Below are 27,801 nucleotides of genomic sequence, written 5' to 3' on the forward strand. Positions count from 1 at the left end.
CCTTGATTTTTGTTTCACATTTTCAACTATATATTACTTTCCCATTGACTGCCTCCTAAGTAAAATATTTGCACCTGCCTACTGTTTATTTTTCAGTTTAATTAGGACATGATGATCAGCACGGGCACGGAGAGCTGAAGGACCCATTCTTGTGCTGTACTTCTTGTTTGTTCTTTTGAAAACAAACATTCTGCCCTTAATTATGTCCATAACACTTTATTCCCTCCCTATTTATGTAACTACCCAGATGAATCTTAAATGTTGCCAACATGCCTGCTTCCACCAACTCTTCTGGCAGTGCGTTCCAGACTCCTACCACTCTCTGTGTGAAAATCTCCCCTCCTACATCTTACTTAAACTTCCCCCCTTTCACTTTGAACCTGTGCCCTTCTGTAATTGAAACTTCCTGCCTGGATAAAGCCCCTGACTCTCCACCTTATGGTTGATTCTCATAATTTTGTAGACCTCTATCAGGTCTCTACTCAGCTGCTGTCTTTCCAGTGAAAACAATCCTAGTCTTTTTAACTCATAGTCAGTGCCATTTAGACCAGGTAATGTCCTGGTGAACCTTCTCTGCCCTCTCTCCAAAGCTTCCATGTCCTTCTGGTAATGTGGCAACCAAAACTGCACACAATACCCCAAATACAGCCTAACAAAGGTTTTATGTAGCTTCAACATTGTTTGCCAACTCTTGTACTTCATTCCCCAGCTGATGAAGGCAAGCATGCCATGTGCCTTCTTAATCACTTTGGCCACCAGTGTTGCCACTTTCAGGGAACTGTGCACCTGCGTGCCCAGATTTGTCTGTATGTTAATATTCCTAAGGGAAGATTCTGACCTATAATGTAACTCTCTAATCTCTCAGTTCCACTCACTTGGGATGGTTTGTATTAGTTGGACCTGCATACGAGAATGGAAGGTGAATAATACTCAAATTGGAAGTGCATACATTTTTATGAAAAGTTTTAATATTGAGCTGCACAATCTAATTTGATTATTCTTCAGGAGTGTGAAAGAAGAAAGGATTAAATAAGATGGCCTGGATTTTCCCATCATGAACAGAATACCCCGGCCATCATCAGGTTAAAACAAACTACATTCCTCTGATTCCTCTGAATGATCTTTAATAGAGGGTTAGTCAGATCTGATCAGTGCAGGAATTCTCAATAGAAGCAAGCTCTGTGCAGAATGTCTGCAGCATCAACTATTGTATTATGGCAAGTTTAGATATCCCAGACTTCTCATTGTGTTGGTGAGAGTGTATGAGTGATTGGGTAAATGGAGAGTGTGTAAGTAGATGGATTGGGTAAAAGGGTAGGGTGCTAACTGGGCACAGTGTGAAAGGGATAGGATGGGAACTGGAGAGGTTGATGAGGTAGTGGCATTGACAGCAGAAAAGATTGATGGGGATAGGGTAGATGAAAGTTACGTTTGTTCAAAGGGTAGTGTTGGTGGAGGGGTAGGTTTGACGGAGCAGTAGGGTTGATAGGAGGTAGTGTCGATGGGGCGTCGTACTGAAGGAGATAGTGTTGAGGGGCTTTAGTGTTGATAGGGACAGGGTTGATTGGGAGTGGGGTTGATGGGTTAGTCTGGATAGCTGGGTAACATGGTTGGGTGGTGAAGTTGGATCAGGTCAGATTAGATCAGTGGGTACATTATGTATTTGAAGGAAGCTTGGTGGGCTTGGATAGGAGTTTGCTGGTTGATCCGGAAAGGGCTGGTTCAGTTCAGTCATTCATAAATTAAACCAGGCTTTAATCCATCCAACATTTTCTGGTTTGTGAGTCAGAATCCTCCAAAGTTTCTGATTCTAACTCAGATTTGGAGACTCTTGGAGAGTTCCAGACACTGGGTAATTGCCTACTGGAGACTTAAACTTACCTGGCATTCCCTATACAGTCAGTATGTCAGGACTTCCAGGTGCTAGTATGTAGGTCTTGGGGTCTAGGTCTGGTCTTTTACTCTCTGGAAATCAGCAACCTGGATCCTTACTCTCTAAGACTTACTAACTCCTCATTTTACCCTAAAGCAAGAGACTCCCAATTTCAACTCTATAATTATAAATCTGTGACCTCTGACTGTTACAGGGGAGTGGTGGATGTTTGAAACTTTCTGACTAATTTGAGGCTGGAGGTAGAAGCCCTCAATTTGTCTAAAAGGTACCTGGATCAATACCTGAAATGCTGTACCTGCAAGTTACAGACTGGGCCCTGGAACGTGGTGGCTTGTTTTTTAATGGAACTGAAGCAAATACAATGATCTTAAGTACCTCTTCCTGTGCCGTATCTTTTCTAAGGCTCGAACTCCCAGTGGAACAAGGGCAGCAAGCGCACAGGAGCACCACCACCTCCCAGTTCCCCTTCAATTCTTTTTTTTCCCTTTATTCATTCATGGGATGAGGGCAATGCTGGCTAGGCAGCATTTATTGCCCATCCTTTAAGAGTTAAGAGTTAACAGTCAACCGCATTGCTGTGGGTCTGGAGTCACATGTAGGCCAGACCAGGTAAGGATGACAGTTTCTTTCACTAAGTGGATTTTCCCAACGATCGACAATGGATTCATGGTCATCATTAGATTCATAATTCCAGATATTATAACTGAATTCCAATTCCACCATCTGCTATGGGAGGCTTTGACACCAGGTCACCAGAATGTGGTCTGGGTCGCTGGATGAACAGTCCAGCAGTAATACCACTAGGCCATCACCTCCCCCGTGTACATCAGACACCAATCTAGAGTTAAATGTAAATCACTGTTCCTTTTTTTTTGTTTCCGGCTCAAACTCTTTGAGCTTTCTACCTGAGAGCACAGTTGGATGCACTGTATGGGCAAAAATGATTCAGAAGCACAGCTCACCATCACTTTCCATAGGTGCTTAGGAACAGAAGGGAACATCGAATGATAACTCTCAATTGCACTTTCGTTTCTTATACTCACTGATCTGTCTATCTTCACGTTGAATACCCTTAACAACCCAACCTTGATAGTCCTCTGCACTGTCAGGGACATTTAGGGCTGGGCCATAAATACTTGGCTTGCCAGTCATGCCTGTATACTGTGAATGAATGAAAAGAATCTGTTTTTGACGTTTTCTAGTCCTACACCTAACTCCTGAAACTAAGCAGTGGATGGTAATTGAATGTTTTGACAGCTGTTGGTGAAATTCAACAGATATTGATGCTCAGTGTTTCTTTCTGTCACCAGTCAGAGATAGTCACATTGTTCCAAAAGCTGATGACTAAATGGAAAGGTATTTTCAATCAGGCCGTCTTTTCTGAGAAAAGTGACAGATAAGGAAACAAGGCTGTTTTAGATTCCTAGTTCATGAATGCCACTTGTTCTCAAGGAATTTGAGACATGGTCACATGATTTTTATTTAGAAACATTTTCTCACAATTGAATCAGTTCTTTCTGGCTCATGAGCCAACAAGCTTGATCTCTGTGGTTCTGTTCATCTGACCATTGCTTGTCTGAGGTCTGCTGCTGAGAGGTAATCCTGGCCACTTCATCCAACACCTCTGTGTGCCCCAGCTAATGATGCCTACCCTGTAAACCCCCTGAACACAATCTGCTGTGAGTCTATTCCTCCATTAACACTACATTTGGTTACCATTTAATGAACTTGCCAAATTAACTTTCTGCTTTTTTTTTGGATGCTTTTGTAATATGTTTTCAGTTTTACCATAAGCTTTCTCTTACTCATTCAGGAATGTGGGTGTCACTGGCTGGGGCAACCTTTATTAACTATTGCAAGCTGCCCTCGAGAAGATGGTGGTGAGCTGCCTTTTTGAACCACTGCAGTCCAGCTGGCATAGGCCCACCTTTGGTTTAGGCAGGTAGATCTGAGGTTTTGATCATCTGTATCTCAAAATGCCAGAAACAATTCTTGGTTTGATTCCTGGTCAGTGCTAATTTCCTCCTGTGCACTGATTGGATCACTACAGATGATCTCAGTACTTCTGGCTGAATGAGGAAGATCAGGAAGTCACAGCTCCCCTGATGGGCTGGAATATAATCCAGGTCATGGGGGTCTCAGCCACCAGCTGGAGAGCTAGCTAAGAGGCTCACCTCATCTTTCCTGAAACTCTATCTGTTAAGTACCTCTTGGATGGAAATGCCACCCCAACAAACTAGCCTTCCTTTCATTCACTCTGTCTACTGCCTCGGGAAGGCAACCAAAATCATCAAAGACCTCTCCCATCCCTGCTATACACTCTTCCATTGGGCAGAAAATCCAAAACTTTACCAACAGATTCAAGAACAGCTTCTTCCCCTTGTCAGACTTTTGAACAGACCTCTCATATCAGAGTTGATCATTCTTTGCAGCAGTAACACCATATTCTGCATTCTGTTCCATTGCCCTAATGTACTTATGATTAAAGCATGATTGGTCTGTTTAGCACACAATACAATACTTTTCACTGTATCTCGGTACATGTGACAATAATATATCAAGTCAAAAAAAAGCTGCCAACTATCGAGATGCCATGAGCTGCATATTGATCCTGGGGTTGTCAAGGGTGTACTGCAGCAGCTGCCCACTGCCCCTTGGTGGCATTGCCTGCAGTACACGCACCACAGCTCTGGGATCAGTGAGGGGTCCTGGGGTGGGCAGGGTGTGTCACGGTGAGTTAGAGAGGGTGAAAATCCCAGATCTCCCTGCTTAAAGCAACAGTGCACCTACACCAATTGGACTGCACTGGTTCAAGAAGGCAGCTCACCACTACTTTTTTTTCTCTTTATTTGTTAACAGGATGAGGGCATCGCTGACCAGGCAGCATTTATTGCCCATCCCTAATTGCCCAGAGGGCATCTGAGAGTCAACCACGTTGCTGTGGGTCTGGAGTCCAGGTAAGGATTGTCGTTTCCCTCCCCAAAGGGAATCAGCAAACCAGATAGTTTTTTCCAACAATTAAGAATGTCATGTTCATCATTAGATTGTTAATTCCAGATATTTTATTGAATTAAAATTCCACTATCTGCCATGGCAGGATTCAAACCAGGATCCCCAGAATGTTATCTGGGTCTCTGGATTAACAATCTAGCAAAAACACCACTCGGCCATCACCTCTCCTTCTCAAGGGCAGTTAATAAAGGCTGACCGAGCTATTGACACATGCCCTGAATGAATAAAAGAACGCCTAAATAAAGTGGGAAGCCAATCACAAAAGCATCCAGACAAAAAAGAAAGTTGATTTTACAAGCTCATTAATACAACAATAAAGCTCAGAGGTATGGATTCCCACCCAATCTGTTCAAGTGATTTCTATCTTGTTTTGGAAGTGTATTAATGTTGGACATTCAAACAGGTTAAATGGCTAAAGTCATAGCTATAGTTATAGATGGGTAGACAGATCTCGGTGTCCATGTACACAGATCTTTGAAAGTTGCCACCCAGGTTGACAGGGCTGTTCATAAGGCATACAGTGTTTTAGCTTTTATTAATAGAGGGATCGAGTTCTGGAACCATGAGGTTATGCTGCAGCTGTACAAAACTCTGGTGCGGCCACACTTGGAGTATTGCGTATAGTTCTGGCCACCGCATTATAAGAAGGATGTGGAAGCTTTGGAAAGGGTGCAGAGGAGATTTACTAGGATGTTGAAATGTGAGGCTGGATGAACACAGCAGGCCCAGCAGCATCTCAGGAGCACAAAAGCTGACGTTTCGGGCCTAGACCCTTCATCAGAGGCTTTCTGATGAAGGGTCTAGGCCCAAAACGTCAGCTTTTGTGCTCCTGAGATGCTGCTGGGCCTGCTGTGTTCATCCAGCCTCACATTTCATTATCTTGGATTCTCCAGCATCTGCAGTTCCCATTATCACCTTTACTAGGATGTTTCCTGGTATGGAGGGAAGGTCTTACGAGGAAAGGCTGAGGGACTTGAGGCTGTTTTCGTTAGAGAGAAGAAGGTTGAGAGGTGACTTAATTGATACATATAAAATAATCAGAGGGTTAGATAGGGTGAATAGGGAGAGCCTTTTTCCTAGGATGGTGACGGCAAGCACGAGGGGGCATAGCTTTAAATTGATGGGTGAAAGATATAGGACAGATGTCAGAGGTAGTTTCTTTACTCAGAGAGTAGTAAGGGAATGGAACGCTTACCTGCAATGGAAGTAGATTTGCCAACTTTAAGTACATTTAAGTCATCATTGGACAAGCATATGGACGTACATGGAATAGTGTAGGTTAGATGGGCTTAAGATCGGTATGACAGGTCGACACAACATTCAGAGCCGAAGGGCCTGTACTGTGCTGTAATGTTCTATGTTCTATGTTCTAAGTGTCTTACAGGCCAGCTGAGGTTTGATTTCTAGTCTGTATTTGAGTTGGATGATCTCAGGCATATTGATGGGGAGGGGAATCAACATTCTTGTTTCTGATTGATGATCAGTGAATTCTGTTCCAAGATGGATGTGTGCAGGTCCCAGAGGAGAGTGAGATTGGACCGAGCTATGAAGCCTTCCACAGTCCAACTTCTTGCTGAGTCAGCTTATATGTTAGTAATGATACTCGAGAGCTTTTGAAATCTCGGCTTTGGTTACTGCTAATATGTTTGTCACCCCCGGGACATTCTGGTAGGTGGGGTGATTTTGTTTTTGGTCTTCCTGCTGTAAAGATTTAATGATCCAAATACATTTACACAATTATTTGCTCCTTTGCTGACTGGCCAACCTGTGGAATACCATAAAGCGCAGGAGGATTTCTTGCTCATCATTTCAGATATGCAGCAGTACAGTGCCCAAGGTTTCCTTCACTTCTACTCAGATCAGATTTCTTCCACTGATCAAAACAACCCTGTGTTGTGCTCCAAGACTGACATTGATTATCCCTGGTGCCTGACAACCTCAGTTAAAGAGTCAGATACAATGAAATACTTATGATTGTATTGCTGTCTCTTACATCTGGCAGGAATACATCTATTGCCATGTTTCTGTAAAGATAGGATTTATCTGAAACAGGTGTAAAGTTCCACACTGCAAACTTTCTTTTTAAAAAAAGTTAATAATTAATTGTCTCAAATCATGAGCGTTTGAGATTAGGAAAATGCGTTTAACTGTGTGCAACAGATTACGGGGATGGTTTTCTAGTGTCTGAGCGCAGGAGGCAGCAAGAGAAACAATCACCAAATCGAGCTTTGAGAAGATTTGTAGCTCAGGTTGAGGTTCTGGATGTGAGTTTGCTCACTGAGCTGGAAGGTTAGTTTTCAGACGTTTTGTCACCATTCTAGGTAACATCATCAGTGAGCCTCTGACGAAGCGCTGGTGTTATGTCCCGCTTTCTATTTATCTGGTTAGGTTTCCTTGGGTTGGTGATGTCATTTCCTGTGTCGGTGATGTCATTTCCTGTTCTTTTTCTCAGGGGATGGTAGATTGGCTCCAAATTAATGTGTTTGTTGATGGAGTTCCGGTTGGAATGCCATGCTTCTAGGAATTCTCGTGCATGTCTCTGTTTGGCTTGTCCTAGGATGGATGTGGTGTCCTTCCTCATCTCTATGTAAGGATACGAGTGATAGTGGGTCATGTCTTTTTGTGGCTAGTTGATGTTCATGTATCCTGGTGGCTAGCTTTCTGCCAGTTTGTCCAATGTAGTGTTTGTCACAGTTCTTGCAAGGTATTTTGTAGATGACATTTGTTTTGTTTGTTGTCTGTAAAGAGTCAGTCAGTCGCCTGAACTGAGGAGATTTTAATCTCCTGGTTATGTTGGTCAGCCAGGGCTTTCCTGATTGGTCCAGTTTAACAATCCCAATCAACGACCTTGTCGTCAGCCTGGCACCTGGTAGGTCAACCTGGCTCCAATCACTATAGTACCAGAACTGGGACAGTACACAGCAGAGTGCTGCTGATCACTGACTGCCCAGCCTGGCTCAGCAATTGGGTAAGATAGGGATTGGGAACTGACGAAGGAGCTTTCACATTTGATGCTTGATAACAGGAAAAATCAATATTGATGACAATGAAAAGGTATAATTAAAGAAGCATTTCATTGGCTGGAAAAGTACTTTGTATCAGTATGGAGCCACAATAAAGGAGAGTGGATGTGTGGAATGTCAGATCAGCCATGATCCTATTGTATGGAGGAGCAGGCAATAGAGGCCCGAATGGCCGACTTCAGTTCCTATTTCTTATGGTCCCACGCATACCCAAATTATGTCTCACTCACTCACTCACACACAGGCGCGCATACACATATACACACTCACACACGTGCATACACACACACACACACACACACACATACACAGGCGCACACACACATGCACGCATACACATTTACACACACACACGTGCTTACGCACCCATATGCCTGCACACACATACATGTATACACACACCAACACAAACACACACACACACACACACACACACACACACACAGATACATGCATGCATGCGCACACACACACACACACAAATTTAAAATTGAGACCATTTGAAAAAGCTATTGGAATATTTGCCTGTTCTTCTCAATAGATAGCTGAGCCAAGTTCTTTCATTAAAACCTCTGCCACTCATGAAGAGAGACATAGACAGAGAGAGAGAGAGAGAGAGAGAGGGAGAGAGTGAAACAATAGAAAATAGGATTCAGTAGAAGTTGGGTGGAGAGAGAAAGCAGGAGCAAGACTCTGTCTTTGCTTCTCAGTTCTGCTGAGGAAAACATGCGCATAAAACATACTCGGAGATAATGGGAACTGCAGATACTGAAGAATCCAAGGTAATAAAGTGTGAAGCTGGATGAACACAGCAGGACAAGCAGCATCTCAAGAGCACAAAAGCTGACATTTCGGGCCTAGACCCTTCATCAGAGAGGGGGATGGGATGAGGGTTTTGGAATAAATAGAGAGAGAGGGGGAGGCGGACCGAAGATGGAGAGAAAAGAAGATAGGTGGAGAGGAGAGTATAGGTGGAGAGGTAGGGATGGGATAGGCCAGTCCAGGGAAGATGGACAGGTCAAGGAAGTGGGATGAGGTTAGTAGGTAGGAAATGGAGGTGCGGCTTGGGGTGGGAGGAAGGGATGGGTGAGAGGAAGAACAGGTTAGGGAGGCAGGGACAGGCTGGGCTGGTTTTGGGATGCAGTGGGGGGAGGGGAAGAGCTGGGCTGGTTGTGTGATGCAGTGGGGGGAAGGGGATGAACTGGGCTGGTTTTGGGATGCGGTGGGGGAAGGGGAGATTTTGAAGCTGGTGAAGTCCACATTGATACCATTGGGCTGCAGGGTTCCCAAGCGGAATATGAGTTGCTGTTCCTGCATCCCAAAACCTTGGCCTGCTGTGTTCATCCAGCTTCACACTTTATTAGCATAAAACATACTCTTTAATATACCAGCCATCCAAAATGACCATGTACTTTAATCATACCTTGATTTAGTCAGGTCTGGGTTGCAGTGTTCAACTGATTAGGTTTAATAGTTTGTCACCATGCAGTTAAACTATCTGAATGTTGTACATATGGAATAGGACATACGATTCACTTGCATCCTTTAAGGTCCTTTTCTTAGATGGGTTTTAACAGACTGCCACCCAAACCCTCCCCCCTTAATGTGATTGGAATGCAGAGTGTACAATGCTGCAAACTAGGTAACCATCTTGGCCATGAATTCAAACCACTGTCGGCTGTGTTTCAGAAGTCTATCTTTAGAAGGTCTGCTTATGTTTCCAGCTGGTGGATTTTCTTTAATAAAAACCGAAAGAACCATGGGTGCTGTAAATTAGGAACAAAAACAGAAGTTGCTCGAAAAGCTCAGTGGGTCTGGCAGCATTTGTGAAGAAAAAAATTCAGATATAATGTTTCAGGTCTAGTGACTGTTCTGAGGAGGGGTCATCGGATGTGAAATGTTAACTCTGATGATTTTTCTTCACAGATGCTGCCAGACCCACTGAGCTTTTCCAAAAACGTATGCAGCATGGTGGATTTTCTTCATTATTCTTCTTTGGAACATGTGTGTTGCTGCAAGGCCAACGTTTGTTTCCCATGTCCTCTTGCCCTTGAACTGAGAAACATATTTCAGAGGCGATTAAGTACCAACCAGATTGCTTTGGGTCTGGACTCAGATGTAGTCCAGACCAAGGAAGGGTGCCAGATTTCCTTCCCTCAAGGATATTATGAACCAGGTCCATGAGTAATCCAGAACCCCAGCATCTTGTTCCAGGGGCACGGGTTTGAAGAATGGGAGGTGATCTCAATGAAAGTGACATTAATTTACATGAAACGATAGAATTGGTGTAAATTTCCCCATGCCGTGACTCCAAGTTCAGGGAATATGATCTCGGGATAATGCAAGGCCATTTGAAATAGAAACAATAGTGGATTTCTTCACTCAGAGGCTGGTGAGACTTTGGAATTCTCTGCCTCAGAAGACTGGGAGCTCAGTTATCAATCAGGCTCAAGACAGAGATTGATATGTCACTGGAGAAAGATGACATTATATGGGGATTGTGCAGGCAAGTGGTGTTGAGGTGCAATCAGCTTTAATCTAATTGAGTAGGTTCAATAGGCTGAATGCCAAACTCCTACTTTTATGTTCCTAACAGTGGAATGTATCCTGTATGAGTAAACCATGCAGCTTCACTCCTGTAGGATACATCAGTTGCTAAAGTTTGGCTCAGTTAAATGGTGCTGAAACTCACTGGGGTTAATTAAAGCTCAGGCATTTGCCAGGTACTGAAGGCACATTCTCACCCCTTTTGAACAGACAGAAGATCTATAAATGTCGATTTCCCTGCAACTCATTTCACAAAATTTAAACTCATTGTTGGATTTCTGATCATTTCAGATGCTGTGCTGATCAAAAAGAAATCCTATTCTGCATAAGGTTCGGTGCCAGCTGGAAAGGGAAATCCTGGAAATGACAGAAAGCAAAGGAACCCCCTCTAGAAATGAAAAGAAATGCACGCCAAAATGTCAGTAATAACAAAACTCAGCCCTTGTCTGTCAGGATGTATGAAGAACTGCAGCACTTGACACACACATAATGCTCAACCGTTGATGGTGCTGCCATCGTTGGGGATGTTAGTCGGAAAAAGGGACAGTGGAAGATAATGGGGACCCACAACAAAGTTTCTTTGCCTCAACTCATTAGGGAGGAGGAGATTTATTTGGTGGAGCTGGGGGATGGGGAGGAAGGTGCTGGCAGGAGAGCATGGCAGGGAGGATCCGGTGACAGCATGAGATATTTTAGCAATTGGGCTTTGGTTGGAGCATGGAAGAGGGCATTGGCATAAGGATGGTCACATAGGAACTGTGAGGACAGCAAGAGGAGACTGGGATGGAGTGGCAAAGGACAAAGGGACATGGGAGGGGTGGTTCAGAATAGAAATGTGGGAGAGGGAACCACGGGACTGTCAACATGGGAGAGACAATATATAGAGGGAATGTTGGCATGGGAGCATGGCAGATGGGGTGGAACGGGGAATGGGATGGAGTGATTTCAGAGGGATAAATGGAAGAGCTAGGTATGGTATGAGGGGGATGGCATGGGAAGGATTGAATGGTGTGTGATAGAGATTTAATGAAATTTATTCCAATAAAGTTATAAAAACTCAGTACAAATCCTTTGTAGCCTCTTATATCGATATTGAGTAAAGTTCCAGTCCAAACTGCACCAATGAACTTACTTGTTTGGCACTTTATATTTTTACACACCATTTTGTGGCTCCTACTGATTGGGCAACCTCACTTTTTGAGCCAAAATCATAGAATCAAACAGCACAGAAAGCAGCCATTCGGCCCATCATGTCAATTCTGACTCTTATGTGGAGCTGCCCAATTAAGCTCAGTCCTTTGCTCTTTCCCCTCACATCTGTTTTCCTTCAATTTTACTTTGATAGTCACGATTGCATATGCTTTCTGGCAACGCATTCCAAGTCAAAATATCCAGATGTGTTATAAAAAATGCTTCCTCATGACATCACAGGTTTCTTTGTTCATTATTTTTGGAAACACTCTGGAATCTCCTTCCTGATTTTCTGCAGGAAACGGTGCAGGATGAGGAGTGGACTGTTCCATGGCTGAACAAACAGGACACAGCAACATGATTTCTCCATTGTTCAACCCTTTTGTTGGAGGGGCTAAGTTTTTTTAAATTTTCAGATGTACTGATAGTTTTGAACGGTAAGCTTCCTCCTTTCATAATTTTACCAAATGATGATTGGTCCAGCTGCAGTTAGATTTTGGGGACACTATCCAATCAGATAACTTAAAACCATCATTGAAGTGGAAATTGCAAGTTTTTTGCCACAAAAGCAGGATGCCTTAAAAAAAATCATTGATTATCATAAAACACAAACAAGTGTGGCAGCATGTTTTAGACCTGAATTTGTAATTCCGTCAAATACCTGTGCCATATGTGCTGGCACTCAATGCAAAGGGAAGCCAAATTAAAATGATTTGGCTGTAATCAGTCAAAATTGCAATATTTGACAGCAATCTTGCATGATCAGGTGGTTTGGGTACACGGCAATAGTTTCAAAGAGAAAATCTTTAGCCTTGCATCAACAACTAGCCTAATGAAACAGGCAGGGATTCTGACCAGTAGATCAAATTTAAAGCGATGTATCCACTTTAAAATAAGTGACTCCAATTGAGAGCAAGTTCAAAGAGAATTTTAAAGTATTTGTCAACAGTTACCAAGGCTACAGGGAGATGAGAAATGCCACGCAGGAAGGAAGAGCGAGCAAGAACAGCGTAGTTGTGGTTGTTGGAGGTCAGATATCTCAGCTCTGGGACATGTCTGCAGAGGTTCCTCAGGGGAGCATTCAATGCCTGAACATCTTCACCTCTTTCATCAAAGATCTTTCCTCCATCATATGATGTGAGGTCATGATTTCACTGATGACTGCATGATGTTCAGCACTATTCATGACTCCTCAAATACTGAAGTGGCCTGTGTCCAAAAGCAGATGGCATTCTGACAGGTGAGGTGAGTGACAGCCCTTGTTATCAAGGCTGCAAATAACTGAGTGTGGCTTCAAAGAGCTCTACCAAAACTGGAATCAATGGTTTCGGGGGCCAAACTCTCCACTGGTTGGAGTCATACCTGACGCATTGTTAGAGCTTCAGGGCATCTCTGCAGGAGTTCCTCAGGGTAGTTGCCTGAACCCAACCATCTTCAGCTGCTTCATCAATAACCTTCCATCCGTCGTCAGGTCAGAAGTGAGGATGTTTGTACAATGTTCAGCACCATTTGCGACTCCTCAGATACTGAAGCAGTTCATGTTCAAATGCAACAAGACCTGGACAATATCCAGGTTTGGGCTGACAAGTGACAAGTAACAGTCGCACCATACAAATGCCAGGCTCTGGCCATCTCCAACGAAAGATAATCTCACCACCATCCCTTGACATTCAATAGCTTTACCATGACCGAATCCCCCACTATCTACATTCTTGGGGTTATCATTGACTAGAAACTCAATTGGACTTGCCATATAAACACAGTGGCCACAAGAGCAGGTCAGAGGTTAGGAATACAGCAACAAGTAACTCACCTCCTGACTCCCCAAAGCCTGCCCACCATTTACAATGCACAAGCCAGGAGTGTGATGGAATATTCCCCACTTGTCTGGATGGGTGCAGCTCTAACAACGCTCAAGAAGCTTGACACCATCCAAAAAGAGGCAGCCCACTTAATTTGCATGACGTCCACAAGCATCCACTCCCTCCACCATCAACGCTCAGTAGCAACAGTGTGTACTATCTACAAGAAAAACCGCAGAAATTCACCAACGATCCTCAGATAGCACCTTCCAAACTTCCACCTGGAAGAACAAGGGCAGCAGACATATGGGAACACCACCACCTTCAAGTTCCCCTCTAAGCCACTCACCATCCTGACTTGGAAATATATCACCGTTCCTTCACTGTCAGTGGATCAAAATCCTGGAATTCACTCCCTAGTGGTATTGTGGGTCAACTAACAGTAGATGCATTACATGTTCAAGGAGGCAGCTCACCACCACCTTCTCAAGGGCAATTAGGGATGGGCAAGAAATGCTGGATGGCCAGTAATGCCCATATCCTACAAATGATTTAAAAAATTGGGTTGATAAGTGGCAAATAATTATTGTCAAGAAATGACCATGTCCAACAAGAGAGGAATATTCAACAACATTACTGTTGCTGAATCCAGCACCATCAACATCCTGTGGGGCTCCGTTGCCCAGAAGTTGAACTGGACCAGCCAAATAAACACAGTGGCTATAGGAGCAGGTAAATGACTTGGAATGCTGCAGCAAATAAGTCACTTTCTGAATTCACAAAGCTTGCTCACCACCTACAACGCGAATGTCATGAATATGATGGGATATTCCATATTTACCTGAATGAGTGCAGATCTAACAACAGTCGAGAAGCATGCCACCATCCAGGGCAGAGCAGTCTACTTGTTTTATACTGCATTTAATGCCTTCAATGTTCTCTCCCCTTTACCACCACGGTGCAAAGTGTCAGTCGTGTGAGACAGCACCCTCCAAACCAATAACCTTTACCAACTAAAAGGGCAAGGGAAACAGATACATGAAAGCACCACTACCTGCAAGTTCCCCTCCAAACTGAACAACATCCAAGGGCGATTAGGGCATTGAATGTTGGGCAAGCCAGTAAAGCCCACATGCCATAAATTAATTTAAAAAGAAATTCCGATCAAATAGCCTAAAGCAGAAGTGGACTTTAGATTAAGATAGCAGAGCTTCGTGTTAGCCTTCCTTAAATGGAGCAGATCTCCAATGACATTCCTAGAAAGTACTGCTTGGGTCAGTAAAGAAAGATCCTAGACGAAGAACAGATTTACTCATATTAAGTAAAGCCGAGCCTTGGCTAGTTTTCTTCCATTGTGAAGAATTAAATTTCTTCCTCCTAATCCGGAAACATCATTATAAAGGATTTAATGTTTCAAGTCCGGTATGACTCTTCTTTGAAACTTTGAATCATACTGCACAGATGTTCCCAGACCTGCTGAGTTTCTCCAGTGTTCTCTATGTTTGTTTCAGACTTCCAGCATCGGCAGCATTTTGCTTTTATTACAGAGGACTTTTCCAGCCTCTATACTTCGACCGCTAAACAATGATATGGTTGGAAGCAAGGAGAGCTTTTTAAAAAAGTATTGAAATGGGAATCTTGGAATGGAGAAGAAAATGTGCCCTAATTTTCCATTCAGCAATTAACATGTAATCTTCCCCTCATATAGAAGAAGATGGTGCTGCAGGAAATCATTGCAGGGTAATGCCTATGCTTCAACTATCTTCAGCTGCTCTTAAACAATGTTACTGCCCTTCGCTCCATTATAAGGTTAGACTTGAGGCTGCATTGTTGATCAATATGCTTTTTCTCAGATAATGAGATAGTCAGTGCCCCCATCCAGGTAAGGGCTGATAAACGATGAGTAAAATTCACACACCCAGAGTGTCAGGGAACAATTGAACTCCAGCACGAGATGATAACCAATGAATTCTTATCAACAGCATTTTCGGAGGGCAGCTGGAAACACCATTGACCAGAACCTCATGTGCCAAGTCTACCACAGCAGGTCAAAGACTGCTTATATTGCAGTGCATGGCATACCTACTGACTCCTAAAAACCTCTTCTCCATTCACTCTTTTTCCCAGAGTTAAAATGTCTAATACTAGAGGGCATGCGTTGAAGGTAAGAGGGGGAAAGTTCAAAGCAGATGTGAGGGGTAAGTTTTTTATATCCAGTGTGGTAGGTGCCTGCAATAAGCTTCCAGTCAGGGGTAGTGGCAGAGGAAGATACAATAGGGGCATTTAAGAGGCTTTTAGTTAAGCATACGAATATGCAAGGAGTGGAGGGATATGGACCAAGGGCAGGCAGAAAGGATTGTCTTAATTTGGCGTCATGTTTGACACAACATTGTGACCTGAAGGGCCTGTTCCTGTGCTGTACTGTTCTATGTTTTATGTTAGGAGAAAGTGTGTTGGAAAATTCTCCAGTTGGCTGGGTGCAAAGTGCTGGTCGCCAGTGTATTGAGAGTGTTAATTATTCCCCAGTGTGTTCACCCTCACTGAGGCCCAGCATTGTTCATCGAGCAAAGAGAAATTAAGGCTTTTGCATTGTTGAAATGTCTTTCTTTTAAACCCAATCAACAAAGTATATAATTTATCAAAACACCCCCCACCCACCTTATTTTGTGTAGGCAGACAAACACTCAAATTTAATAGCTTGTTAAAAGTTTGATTGGGTCTCCTTAAACCTCAGTACAGAAGAATAGAAAATGACTTGTTTTTTTACTATATTGAAGATGTTGCAAATTGTTTGCTGGCCAGTTCCTTGCACTGTTCTTCATGATATTCACTGCCAGAGATTTCCAGAAGGCAATTACTGACCAGGTTTTAAGTGTGAACATAATCACATGAATCTGAAAGCCCATGATATGAAGGTTTTCAATTTTAACTGAGGCAGGGTAGCAAAAGTAGTGATTTTAGCATATTACAATCAAAGTTATTTTAATTACCAATTTTCAATTGTACAGAGCAGAATTCAGAGTGTTGCGTAGGTTTGAGTCATGGCACTCATTATTCCATGAGTTTTTTATTTTACAAAAGACCTGTTATGTACCCCCTAAAACCTGCCATTAACTCACTTCAATAATGATGTGGCATATTTGCTATTGTATATGACATAGGGATGCCAGATCACTTCACTGCCACATTTGCACAATTTATTGTAAATTGCTATTCAGGAATATCCTAGCAGCTGTTGCAGACAAATAGATTTTTTTCCTGACAAATGTAGATAACGGAGTCAAGGGTCATTGCTTTGGTCTTGTTTTTGAGGCATGGTCACCCATTTACAGGAAGAGGCACTCTTCATTTCCACCAATTGTGGCTTTACAGCCGAGGAAAAAATACGAATCATTTGTGAAATTTGAAACAAAATCTCGCTTCACAGATTGCATTCTACATGTGTACTGCAGAAGGGTAAATGCTGTGCAGCTGTCTGATCAGCAAGGTGCCCTGCCCCCTGTAACTAGTCTTCATTTCTCTGACGATGCAGTAGTGACCAGTGCTCCATGTGAACTTGTCACACTTAATAGCATCTGACCCTGGGAAATGATGAATAGCCTTAGCCACTGGGAGCTGGAGACATGGATCTCTGCCCATATAACCTAACAGTCATTATGATTTTCAATGGAAGCAAGTAAGTGCATATTCCTACTGATCAAGAAATAGTTCTGAAAAAGAAATCACTCCTTCAAATTGGAAGCTACTTTAATTAAATTCTTGCTGATCATTTTTGAATGTTGGAAAAATGCTGAAGTGCTATCAGAGCAGTGATTTGGTTTGTACATTTGCCTTTTAAGTTGCATGCACAATGCTTTCATCTCCAGCAACATGCATTTAAGGAAAGAGTTGATAACTTGCTCTAGAGTTATGCAAGTTTTAAATGGAAATAGTTGTAGGTGATTCGTTCCTGAATCTTAAGTGTTATAACGAGTAAGATATCAGCATACTTGCTGGACTTTGCACAGTCCCTCATCATAGTGTTCTTTGTGTTTCAAACCTGCTGTTCAGAGACTTCTATGTCGAAGACCACAATGTCACTGAAACAGACTCACAACAGGGCAGCTACATCTGTCTCCCAGGGTGACTTCAACCAATAGAGCATTGGCAGAATCATTTCTCTCTTAAATAGATATTCATAAGCTCAAACATATTTTCAAGGTTTGGCCCATCTGTGTTAATATAATTAATGCTAAACAAGGCGGAGCTACTACTGTGTTTCAAAAGTTTTACTGCTAATTTCATGGCATGATTTGGTTACCAGCAGACCACAAAATTGCCTATTCACTAACACTCACAAGAGAAAATCTTCGGAAGCAGGGAATAGGCAGCATAAAAACGTTAAGATTCATACCAAGTACAATAATCTACAACGCTCATTGCGTAAATAAGGAGCTTACATAAGCATATTACAGTGGCTGCTATCAGACGTCTCAGTTTATTGAGCTGAACTCCAGTTGAGAATGAGTCAATTACTATATGTGACTCAGTTACTGCTACAGTGTATTAGTATCCAGCCACCCAATCATAATGTGACAACAGTAAAAGCCCATGATGTCAGTCAACAAGCTATAAATGTTCTAGTATACATTGGTTTTGCTATTTCCATTTAGGCTCTTTCGATTCTCAACTCCCTAGTTTGCACCACTAAATTGTCATAAATCTAGCTGCAAGCTAATTTAGACAGGAAATTTTCTGTGGAATGTCAAGTGGCTTGTGGGGTGTTGTTAATAAACTGAAATTGAGCACGTATTACTTTTTCGTCTCTGTATGTGTGTACAGAGTAAGGAGAGCCTTCAGCTTCTGTTGATTATATACAATGCTCTATAATATTATATTGTCCATTCTAGCATTTCATATCTGGTTCACATCCTGTTGCTAGCCATGCCTGAACTCTGGAATGTGCTCACTGCACACCATCGCTTCTGTCCTTTGTTTTCTTCCCTTAACACATTATTTAATAGCTACCTAGGCTTCTGGTCATCTGACCCATTATCTCCTCATGCAGCTTGGCATCAGACTTAGTTTTATGATGCCCCTGTGAAGCATCTTGGGACATTTTATTGTGTTAAAGGCATTTGATAAACATGCATTCTTGTTTCTTGAGGCCAATCCCTTGTATCTTTCAAACAAATCCCCATTCCCAAATGATCAAAAACAGTTCAGTTTCTTACTTTTTATGGGGATGATAAGTTGAGGGATGACAGGAAGGACTTTTGATGTGCCATGCTCCAACAGATCGTGGACTCCTTGTCTGGCAAAAAGCTCATATGGGTGAGTTGTCTCACAAAGGCCATCAAAGAAAAGAGGCAGATAGTGATGGTAATCCAATTTCTCAATTTCCACCTGCAGAAGAGACCAGTAATTAATCTGTCAGTAGCACGTGGTCAGAATTATAAAGGTTTTTAATAGAGTAAATAAGGAGAAACTGTTCACACTGACAAGAGGGTCAGTAACCAGAGAGTAAGTGTCAAAGATCCGGGGGAGAGGAAAAGTTAGCGTTTGTTACATGGTGGGTTGTTAAACTCTGGACTGCACTGCCTGAAAAGCATTTAAAAAGAAAATGTCATGGTAACGTTCAAAAGGAAGTTAGATCTATAAAAGTATAATGGAATAGAACAGTACAGAAGGAGGCTTTTCAGCCCATCCGTGACAGCATTTTCAAAAAGCAAATCAGAGGGTAATGCAAATTAAAAGAACAGTAATACTTTGAGATGAATGTACTGTCCATTTTGAAATTTACAAGATGAGGGAGACCAGTGAGCCTCATTTCACCTCCTCTTCCCTCGCTCTTTTCCCATGGTACATTATTGCTTTCTACATTAACCAGTATCTAATTCCCTTCTGAAAGCTACCACTGATTCTGTAGTCATTTCAACCACAGCATTCAAAACCCAAGTTGGCTGTGGCACTGATATAAAGGAGAGCTCTTTCCACACAGGTTTAAACAACCTTAGAGATAAGTAGATCAAAGGAGAGACGGCATCTGGCCCCTGTCTAAGGTCTTTCTACCGAAGTTAATCCATTTAGTTATCAGACTCTTCCAATGCCTCAGATGTATGTAAATATAATTTTATACAATTAAGTAGAAATGCCTTTGGTTTGTTTTCTGGCTAAAGGCAAACTGTAATCTTTGTTTGTTTCTACATATCCTACTATAGAGAACTGAACTGCTTTATGTACGTGTATAAAGATATATTTATGAAAAAAAGTACATTTTTGAAATATAAGAATACCCAAAGTGACAATCTATACCCATCCTCTGTACTGTTCCAATTTGCCTTAGTACTTGAAAATCCTTGAACTGTTAACACCTCCCAGATTCAAGGTTTCTCATGGCTCCTTACTTCAATCTTCCTAATTGATCACAGACTGAAACAGCCCTAATCCTGCTCATAAAGGACATGCTATATCACCATAAACATGGCCCCATATTCCTCTTCATCCATGTCAATCTATCTACAGCTGGTAATACAGTCAGCCACACCATACTCTTCCAATGCTCCTTCCCTGTTGTTCAGTTTACAGTCACTGCATCTCTAGCAACGATTAATTATTGCCAGAACAATTCTCATGTTGCCTTTCCACCTCATAACATTATACTCCAGGTCATTAAAGGACCCATATTGACTTCTCCCTGATTGAACTGCTGGCCCTTGTCAAGGGTCAAGTTTCATATGTAGGAGCATGAAATCCTATCTTTTCACCATATCTCCCAATCTACACTGCCTCTGATAACAAAGTGTGGAGCTGGATGATCACAGCAGGCCCAGCAGCATGTCAGGAGCACAAAAACTGACGTTTCGGGCCTAGACCTTCATCAGAGAGGGGGATGGGGAGAGGGTTCTGAAATAAATAGGGAGGGAGGGGGAGGTGGACCGAAGATGGAGAGAAAAGAAGATAGGTGGAGAGGAGAGTATAGGTGAGGAGGTAGGGAGGGGATAAGTCAGTCCAGGGAAGACGGACAGGTCAAGGAGGCGGGATGAGGTGGTAGGTAGGAAATGGAGGTGCGGCTTGAGGTGGGCGGAAGGGATGGGTGAGAGGAAGAACAGGTTAGGGAAGCAGAGACAGGCTGGGCTGGTTTTGGGATACAGTGGTGGGAGGGGAGATTTTGAAGCTTGTGAAGTCCACATTGATACCATTGGGCTGCAGGGTTCCCAAGCGGAATATGAGTTGCTGTTCCTGCAACCTTCGGGTGGCATTATTGTGGCACTGCAGGAGGCCCATGATGTACATGTTGTCTGAGGAATGGGAGGGGGAGTTAAAATGGTTCGCGACTGGGAGGTGCAGTTGTTTATTGCGAACCGAGCAGAGGTGTTCTGCAAAGTGGTCCCCAAGCCTCGGCTTGGTTTCCCCAATGTAGAGGAAGCCACACCAGGTGCAATTGATACAATATACCACATTGGCAGATGTGCAGGTGAACATCTGTTTGATATGGAAGGTCATCTTGGGGCCTGGGATAGGGGTGAGGGAGGAGGTGTGGGGGCAAGTGTAGCACTTCCTGCGGTTGCAGGGGAAGGTGCCGGGTGTGGTGGGGTTGGAGGGGAGAGTGGAGCGGACAAGGGAGTCACAGAGAGAGTGGTCTCTGTGGAAGGCAGACAAAAGTGGGGATGGAAAAATGTCTTGGGTGGTGGGGTCGGATTGTAGATGACGGAAGTGTCAGAGGATGATGTGTTGTATCCGGAAGTTGGTGGTATGTGAGAACGAGGGGGATCCTCTGGGGGCGGTTGTGGTTGGGGCTGGGTGTGAGGGATGTGTTGCGGGAAATGCGGGAGACGCGGTCAAGGGCGTTCTCGACAACTGTGGGGGGAAAGTTGCGGTCCTGGAAGAACGTGGACATCTGGGAGGTGCGGGAGTGGAATGCCTCATCCTGGGAGCAGATGCGGCGGAGGCGGAGGAATTGGGAATAGGGGATGGAATTTTTGCAGGAGCATGAGTGGGAGGAGGTGTATTCTAGGTAGCTGTGGGAGTCAGTGGGCTTGAAATGGACATCAGTTTCTAACTGGTTACCTGAGATGGAGACTGAGAGGTCCAGGAAGATGAGGGATGTGTTGGAGATGGCCCAGGTGAACTTGAGGTTGAGGTGGAAGGTGTTGGTGAAGTGAATGAACTGTTCGAGCTCCTCTGGGGAGCAAGAGGTGGCGCCAATCATCAATGTAACGGAGGAAGAGGTGGGGTTTGGGGCCTGTGTAGGTGCGGAAGAGGGATGGTTCCACGTAACCTACAAAGAGGCAGGCATAGCTTGGGCCCATGCGGGTACCCATGGCCACCCCCTTTGTCTGTAGGAAGTGGGAGGAATCGAAAGAGAAGTTGTTGAGGCTGAAGACGAGTTCGGCTAGGCGGATGAGGGTGTCGGTAGAGGGGGATTGGTCGGGCCTGCGGGAGAGGAAGAAGCGGAGGGCCTTGAGGCCATCTGCATGAGGAATACAGGTGTATAGGGACTGGATGTCCATGGTGAAAATGAGGTGTTGGGAGCCAGGAAATTGGAAGTTCTGGAGGAGGTGGAGGGCATGGGTGGTGTCACGGACGTAGGCAGGGAGTTCCTGGGCCAAAGGGGAGAAAATGGAGTCCAGATGGGTGGAGATGCGTTCGGTGGGGCAGGAGCAGGCTGAGACAATGGGTCGACCAGGGCAGGCAGGTTTGTAGATTTTGGGAAGGAGATAGAAACAGGCCGTGCGGGGTTGGGGAACAATGAGGTTGGAGGCTGTGGGCGGGAGGTCCCATGAGGTGATGAGGTCATGGATGGTGTTGGAGTTGATGGTTTGGTGCTCGGGGGTGGGGTCATGATCAAGGGGGCGGTAGGAGGAGGTGTCGGAGAGTTGGCGTTTGGCCTCGGCAATGTAGAGGTCAGTGCGCCATACTACCACTGCGCCACCCTTGTCTGTAGGTTTGATGGTGCGGTTGGGTTTGGAGCGGAGGGAGCAGAGGGCTGCCCGTTCTGCGGGGGAGAGGTTGGAGTGGGTGAGAGGGGTGGAGAGGTTGAGGCGGTTGATATCTCAATGGCAGTTGGAGATGAAGAGGTCAAGGGAAGGCAAGAGGCCTGGGGGTGGTGTCCAGGAAGAGGACTGGTGTTGGAGGTGGGTCAAGGGGTCGGTGGAGGGAGGGTTAGGCTCCCCGTTAAAGAAGTAAGCATGGAGGCGAAGGCAGCGGAAAAACTGCTTGATGTCCAAACGTGACTGGTATTCGTTGATGTGTGGCTGGAGGGGGACAAAGGTGAGCCTCTTGCTTAGGACTGACCGCTCGTCCTCAGTCAGTGGGAGGTCTGCAGGGATGGTGAAGATGCGGCAAGCTATTTACTTGAACTTTAGTTCTGGATCAGCTACATTTCTTTCCCACTAAACACAGGCTGGTGAAAAGAATGGTCTTTTCTAACTGACACCTAAAATTTCTACATCCTCATCCATGATTCCATCCACTCCATCTCTACTGTGTCAGGTAGTACATCTGTGTTGGCAGCTCTCGTAACTGGCCATTGCTCAGAGCAGCCACCATCTTATAACATCATATCTGATCTGAGATGTCCAGGGTAGATTCGCTGCTATGAGTTCATGCAAATGATTCCCTGTGGGGAAAGGATACCCCTCAACACATCTTAGACAAAAGTTTCATTCAGTCTTAATGAGCAGTAAGTGTGTTTATTATATGCTATTTAACAGAGAATTGCATTGCATCTAAAATACATGATTGTTTCTTGTGAGACATCAAGCTCAACTGGTGCTACTCAACTGTATGTACACATTATTACTTCAGGGACATGTCTTTAACACCAGGAACAATCACTGAAGCATTGCACACATCCTGATGGATGCACAAAGAAGTGGTTAACTCATCCCAGGAGCAGAGATAATGGGAACTGCAGACGCTGGTGAATCCGAGATAACAAAGTGTAGAACTGGATGAACACAGCAGGCCAAGCAGCATCTCAGGAGCAGCCCTTTCCGAAAACAGAGCTAATCTTGTGATGTTAATTAACTCTTTGATGTCCTAACTACCTCATGCAACAGCAACCTGTTCAACCAGAGCTGAGCCTTTAGTCTCATATTGTCTCCAACACAAACACAACTTGCTTCCAGCTTAGTAACATGGCGCATCTGTGTCCCTCCCTGTGTTGACACTGTCATTACTGTTTGATCACCTTCTTGTCCACCAGTCAGGAACATAATTTCAATTAAAACTCTGCTCTCTATTTCCAATCCCACACCAGGTTCTGTATCTCCTGTCATCCTATCTCCACAACCTCCTGTCTTACATCACAGGATGTACCCAAGCGGTTCTTTTGCATTCGGTTAAATATAGTTAAGGGAAGACTCAACAGCAGCAATTTGCTTAAATGTGAATGTTTATTAGGCAATAATAATAAGTGAAAAAAGGAAAAGAATGGAAAAAAAACAATAAGTCTCACACCCTTCTGCCCGTGGGGGACCCCTCGAGCAATGGCTGGTCTGGAGGCTTAGGTTTGCCCCTGGTAGCAATTCATGATTCTGGACTGAGATGAAGCCAACTCTCAGAACGAAACTCTCCCTCTCTTATACAGTGTAACAAATCAGCCGGCACAGAGAAAGCAGATACAGAAGACAAAACTGCTTGCTAGTACAGAAAACTAGTATTTAATTGTGCTGTCTGCGGCACATATAGGAATATTGAGGGGATACATTCAAGGTCATGCCGCTGCTGAATATCATCAACCAGCTTAGCTCTTCAGCCTAATGTACACAGCTACTTCTGCCCCTCTTGTCCCCCAAAGCTTTCAATTCAAAATGCCCAACACAGGACATGAATTTCCTCATTATAGGGAGAATTTGATTGCAGTAGACAAGGTGCACAAGAGATTTCCCCAGATGCTGCCTGAGCTGGAGGGTCTGAGCTGAGTAAAGATTAGAAAGGCTGGGGTTATTTTCCTTCGAGCAGCGAGAGTTGACAGGGGACCTAATGATGGGACATTGTGAGAGCGAATAGTACTTCTTTGTTTAATAGAGGAATACATAACCAGGGGCATTGATTTAAGGTGAAGTAAAAGCCTAAGAGGGGAGTTATGGAGAATATCTTTCACTCAGATGATGCTGTGAAACTAAACTCGTTGCAGAAAGAATGGTTGCAATAGTTGGAAGCAGCAGTTCACTGTGTAGCAATAGCCTCCAGAGCTATGGGTCAACAGCTGGAAAGTGGGCTTAGTGTAATCAGATCTTTGTTGACCAGCTCAGACATAATGGCTCAAATGTCCTCCCTCTGTGTTGTAAATGCCTATGAATAATACAGACAAATTAGTGGCAAAAATTTGAAACTTTGAAAATGTTGTAATGTCAGGGATTTTTTGTAGGGATTGGCACAACGTTTTGAGACAAAAGGTTGCACTTTTAATCCCTTTAATAGTAGCATTATGGAAACACATTACTAACATGCATTTTTGGAGGCACTGTACTCTTGAAGATGTTTGTTAAAAACTTTTTTCTTGTGTCTCCACAAAGAGAAACTCAAGAGGCAGGCTTTATTTGTTTTCTTTTTTTGGAATGTGAAATTGTAAGTACTCAGTTCAAGACCACATTCATTTTGAATGTGATACTCCTTTAATATTATGGCTGTGTGAGCATTATTATGGTTGTAAAGATAATGATGGTTCCAAATCCTAGTCATCAGCAGTACTTATGAATATTGTACACAGGAGCTTTGTCTTCTCCATCAGAAACACTGAACAGCAGTGTGTATTTCAAAAGTTCTGCTTGTGCATGCAGTGGGTATCTAATGGCATCAATGATAGTACGTACAATCTTTCAAGTACTTCTAATTTCATAAAATATTTTCCTTCTTATTGTATTCCACTGTCCTGGTACCGGCAAATTGCAGTGAAATTCAAATGCCAATCTTATAGAAAAGACTTGCTCCTGATAATGCAAATGTGCTCAAGCAAGCAATGATTTTATAATGGCATGCAAGGAAGCTCAAAGATAAGCACATCATTTTACAAATGCTGCTGTAGTTCATACTACGCACAGTTATCATTCTCCCTTTTCTTACTTAGAGTTCAAGGTTATGAATGGTATGTGGAACACAATGCCATAGAGGCAATGACAGGGTATTTAGGAATTTCTACAGTCTATGAATAATTCAGCCACTGCTCATTACTGCACATCTCCAAACATAACGAAACCCAGCCTCCTCCAGGAGAAGTTGCAAATTATATAGAATGCATTTAGTCCTTTGTTTCCTGTGTAATCTCTTCAATAACATTGTTGTTAAAATTGTTAAATAAAGGAGAAAGCTCATTCATCATTTTCCTCCATTCGTGAGTTGTGCTGGTCTGCAATTTGAATGTAAAATGTACACAACTAATTTCAACACCACATCAAATCTAATTCTGAAAACCTAACATGACAAAGTGTGGAGCTGGATGAACACAACAGGCCAAGCAGCATCTCAGGAGCACAAAAGCTGCTTGGCCTGCTGTGTTCATCCAGCCCCACACTTTGTTATCTTGGATTCTCCAGCATCTGCAGTTCCCATTATCACTAATTCTGAAAACCTGTTTGCGTGAAACTCGAAGGGTTTCACCTTTGCAAGTTCTGACACTTTTTGCAGTTTCTGCATTTCCTCTTGCAACATGTGTTTGGCTTTTTATTTTCAAAATTTAGAGCCCTTCAAAGATTTGGGGAAAAGTCAGTCCAATTTTGAAAGAATGGAGTGCACGTTGCAATTGTATTGTAGAACAACAAGGGTGTTATGTGACTAGAAAGATACACTAAGCCAGACTCTTCTAGCCCTGGGGATGGGCAAAGTAATCAGGCAGGATGGTGTCATCCCAGTACCTTTCCACATCCATAGGCTGTCAATGGGAGGACCCAAGTTCACCCCCCCACCACCCAACTGAGTTTCTTAAATGGTTCATTGCTGACTGCTGAAAGCCTATTCCTACTTGGTCTGCAACTCCTCCAGCTCCAGTCAGAACAGGAGTCATGGACCTGCCTGGTAAAGCATTGCAGGCAAGCTATGAGTTGGATGGGTGGGGGAGTGAATGGGTCTTGTGGGGTTGAGGGGGAGTGGGGTTTGGTAAAGGTACTCCCTTGATCTTTACTAACTTATGGACGAAGCAATGGCCTGGTGGTATTATGGTTGAACTGTTCATTCAGAACTCTGGGTAATGTCCTGGCGAACTGGGTTCAAATCCAACTGTGGCACATGGTGGCGTTTGTGTCCAATACAGAGATCTGGAATTAAGAGTCTAATGATGATCACGAAAGCATTGCCAATTGTTGGGAAAAGCCATCTGATTCACTAATATCCTTTAAGGAAGGAAACTCCTGTCTTTACCTGGCCAGGCCCACATGTGACTCCAGGGCCACCGCAATGTTATTGACTCTTAACTGCCATCTGGGCAATTAGGGATGTGGCAGTAAATACTGGTCTGGCCAGTGGCCCACATCCAGTGAATGACATTAAAAATAAATCTACGCATGAGAATGGAATGGACACCGGGCAGGATGTTTGCTGCTGACGGCCACCCATCGCCCTAGCTCCTATTCTCACCTCACCAATGGCCCGGCAATCCTCAAACCCACAAAGCCCCTTTCATAGTGAGATGCCTGATGAAAATAGAAGGTCCTGCCCTGAGTATCCCCTGGCGATTGCAGTGGTAGTCATCGGTAGTTTTATGTGTCGGCTGGAAATAACATCTTGCTTGCAGCAGCGGGAGTGGTGAGAGGCGCGAGCGGGGGGCAGCTGGGAAGGTGAAATTTTCTATATAAAATCTTACCTTGTGAGTCAGCGGCCTCCTTGATCCGAGCGGCAGGAGTGGTAAGAGCATGAGCCAGGAAGTGAACTATTATATTCGGGCATTGGTTAAACTTGATACACTACATGTGTAGTGTCTCCCACCCATCTTCCTCCTCTAATCAAAAAAAATGGAGGGTCAGTAAGGTAAAGATATTTTTTCTGTATTCGTTTGGAAGTTTAGACTAGAAGGAATGGGAGTTAGTGCAGTTGCATGCTCCTCTTGCAGGATGTGGGAGGTAAGGGTCATGACTGGTGTCCCTTCTGACTTCATCTGCGAGAAGTGCACCCAACTCCAGCTCCTCAAAAACCATGTTAAGGAACTGGAGCTGGAGTTGGATGACCTCTGGATCATTTGGAAGGCTCAGGGGGTGATAGAGAGGAGCTATAAGGAGGTGGTCACACCCAAGGTACAGGAAAAATGTCACAGGGTGACTGACAGGAGGGGGAGAGGGAATAGGCAGACAGTGCAGGGATCCCCGGTGGCCTTTCCCCTCAATAATAAGTATACCGTTTTGGATACTTTTGCGGG

General features: G+C 43.8%; 1 protein-coding gene across 1 annotated transcript in view; it reads right to left on the reverse strand.

The window, feature by feature from the left end:
• Positions 1-27,801, reverse strand: part of LOC125464825 (parkin coregulated gene protein) — a 288,676-nt gene that overhangs the window by 66,935 nt on the left and 193,940 nt on the right. The window contains exon 4 of the mRNA XM_048557641.2: positions 18,683-18,854. Within this exon, the coding sequence (XP_048413598.1) occupies positions 18,683-18,854 (172 nt within the window). The remainder of the gene's footprint in view (positions 1-18,682; positions 18,855-27,801) is intronic.

Source organism: Stegostoma tigrinum, chromosome 24 (assembly GCF_030684315.1).
Source record: "Stegostoma tigrinum isolate sSteTig4 chromosome 24, sSteTig4.hap1, whole genome shotgun sequence".
In the NCBI taxonomy this organism is placed as follows: Eukaryota; Metazoa; Chordata; class Chondrichthyes; order Orectolobiformes; family Stegostomatidae; genus Stegostoma; species Stegostoma tigrinum.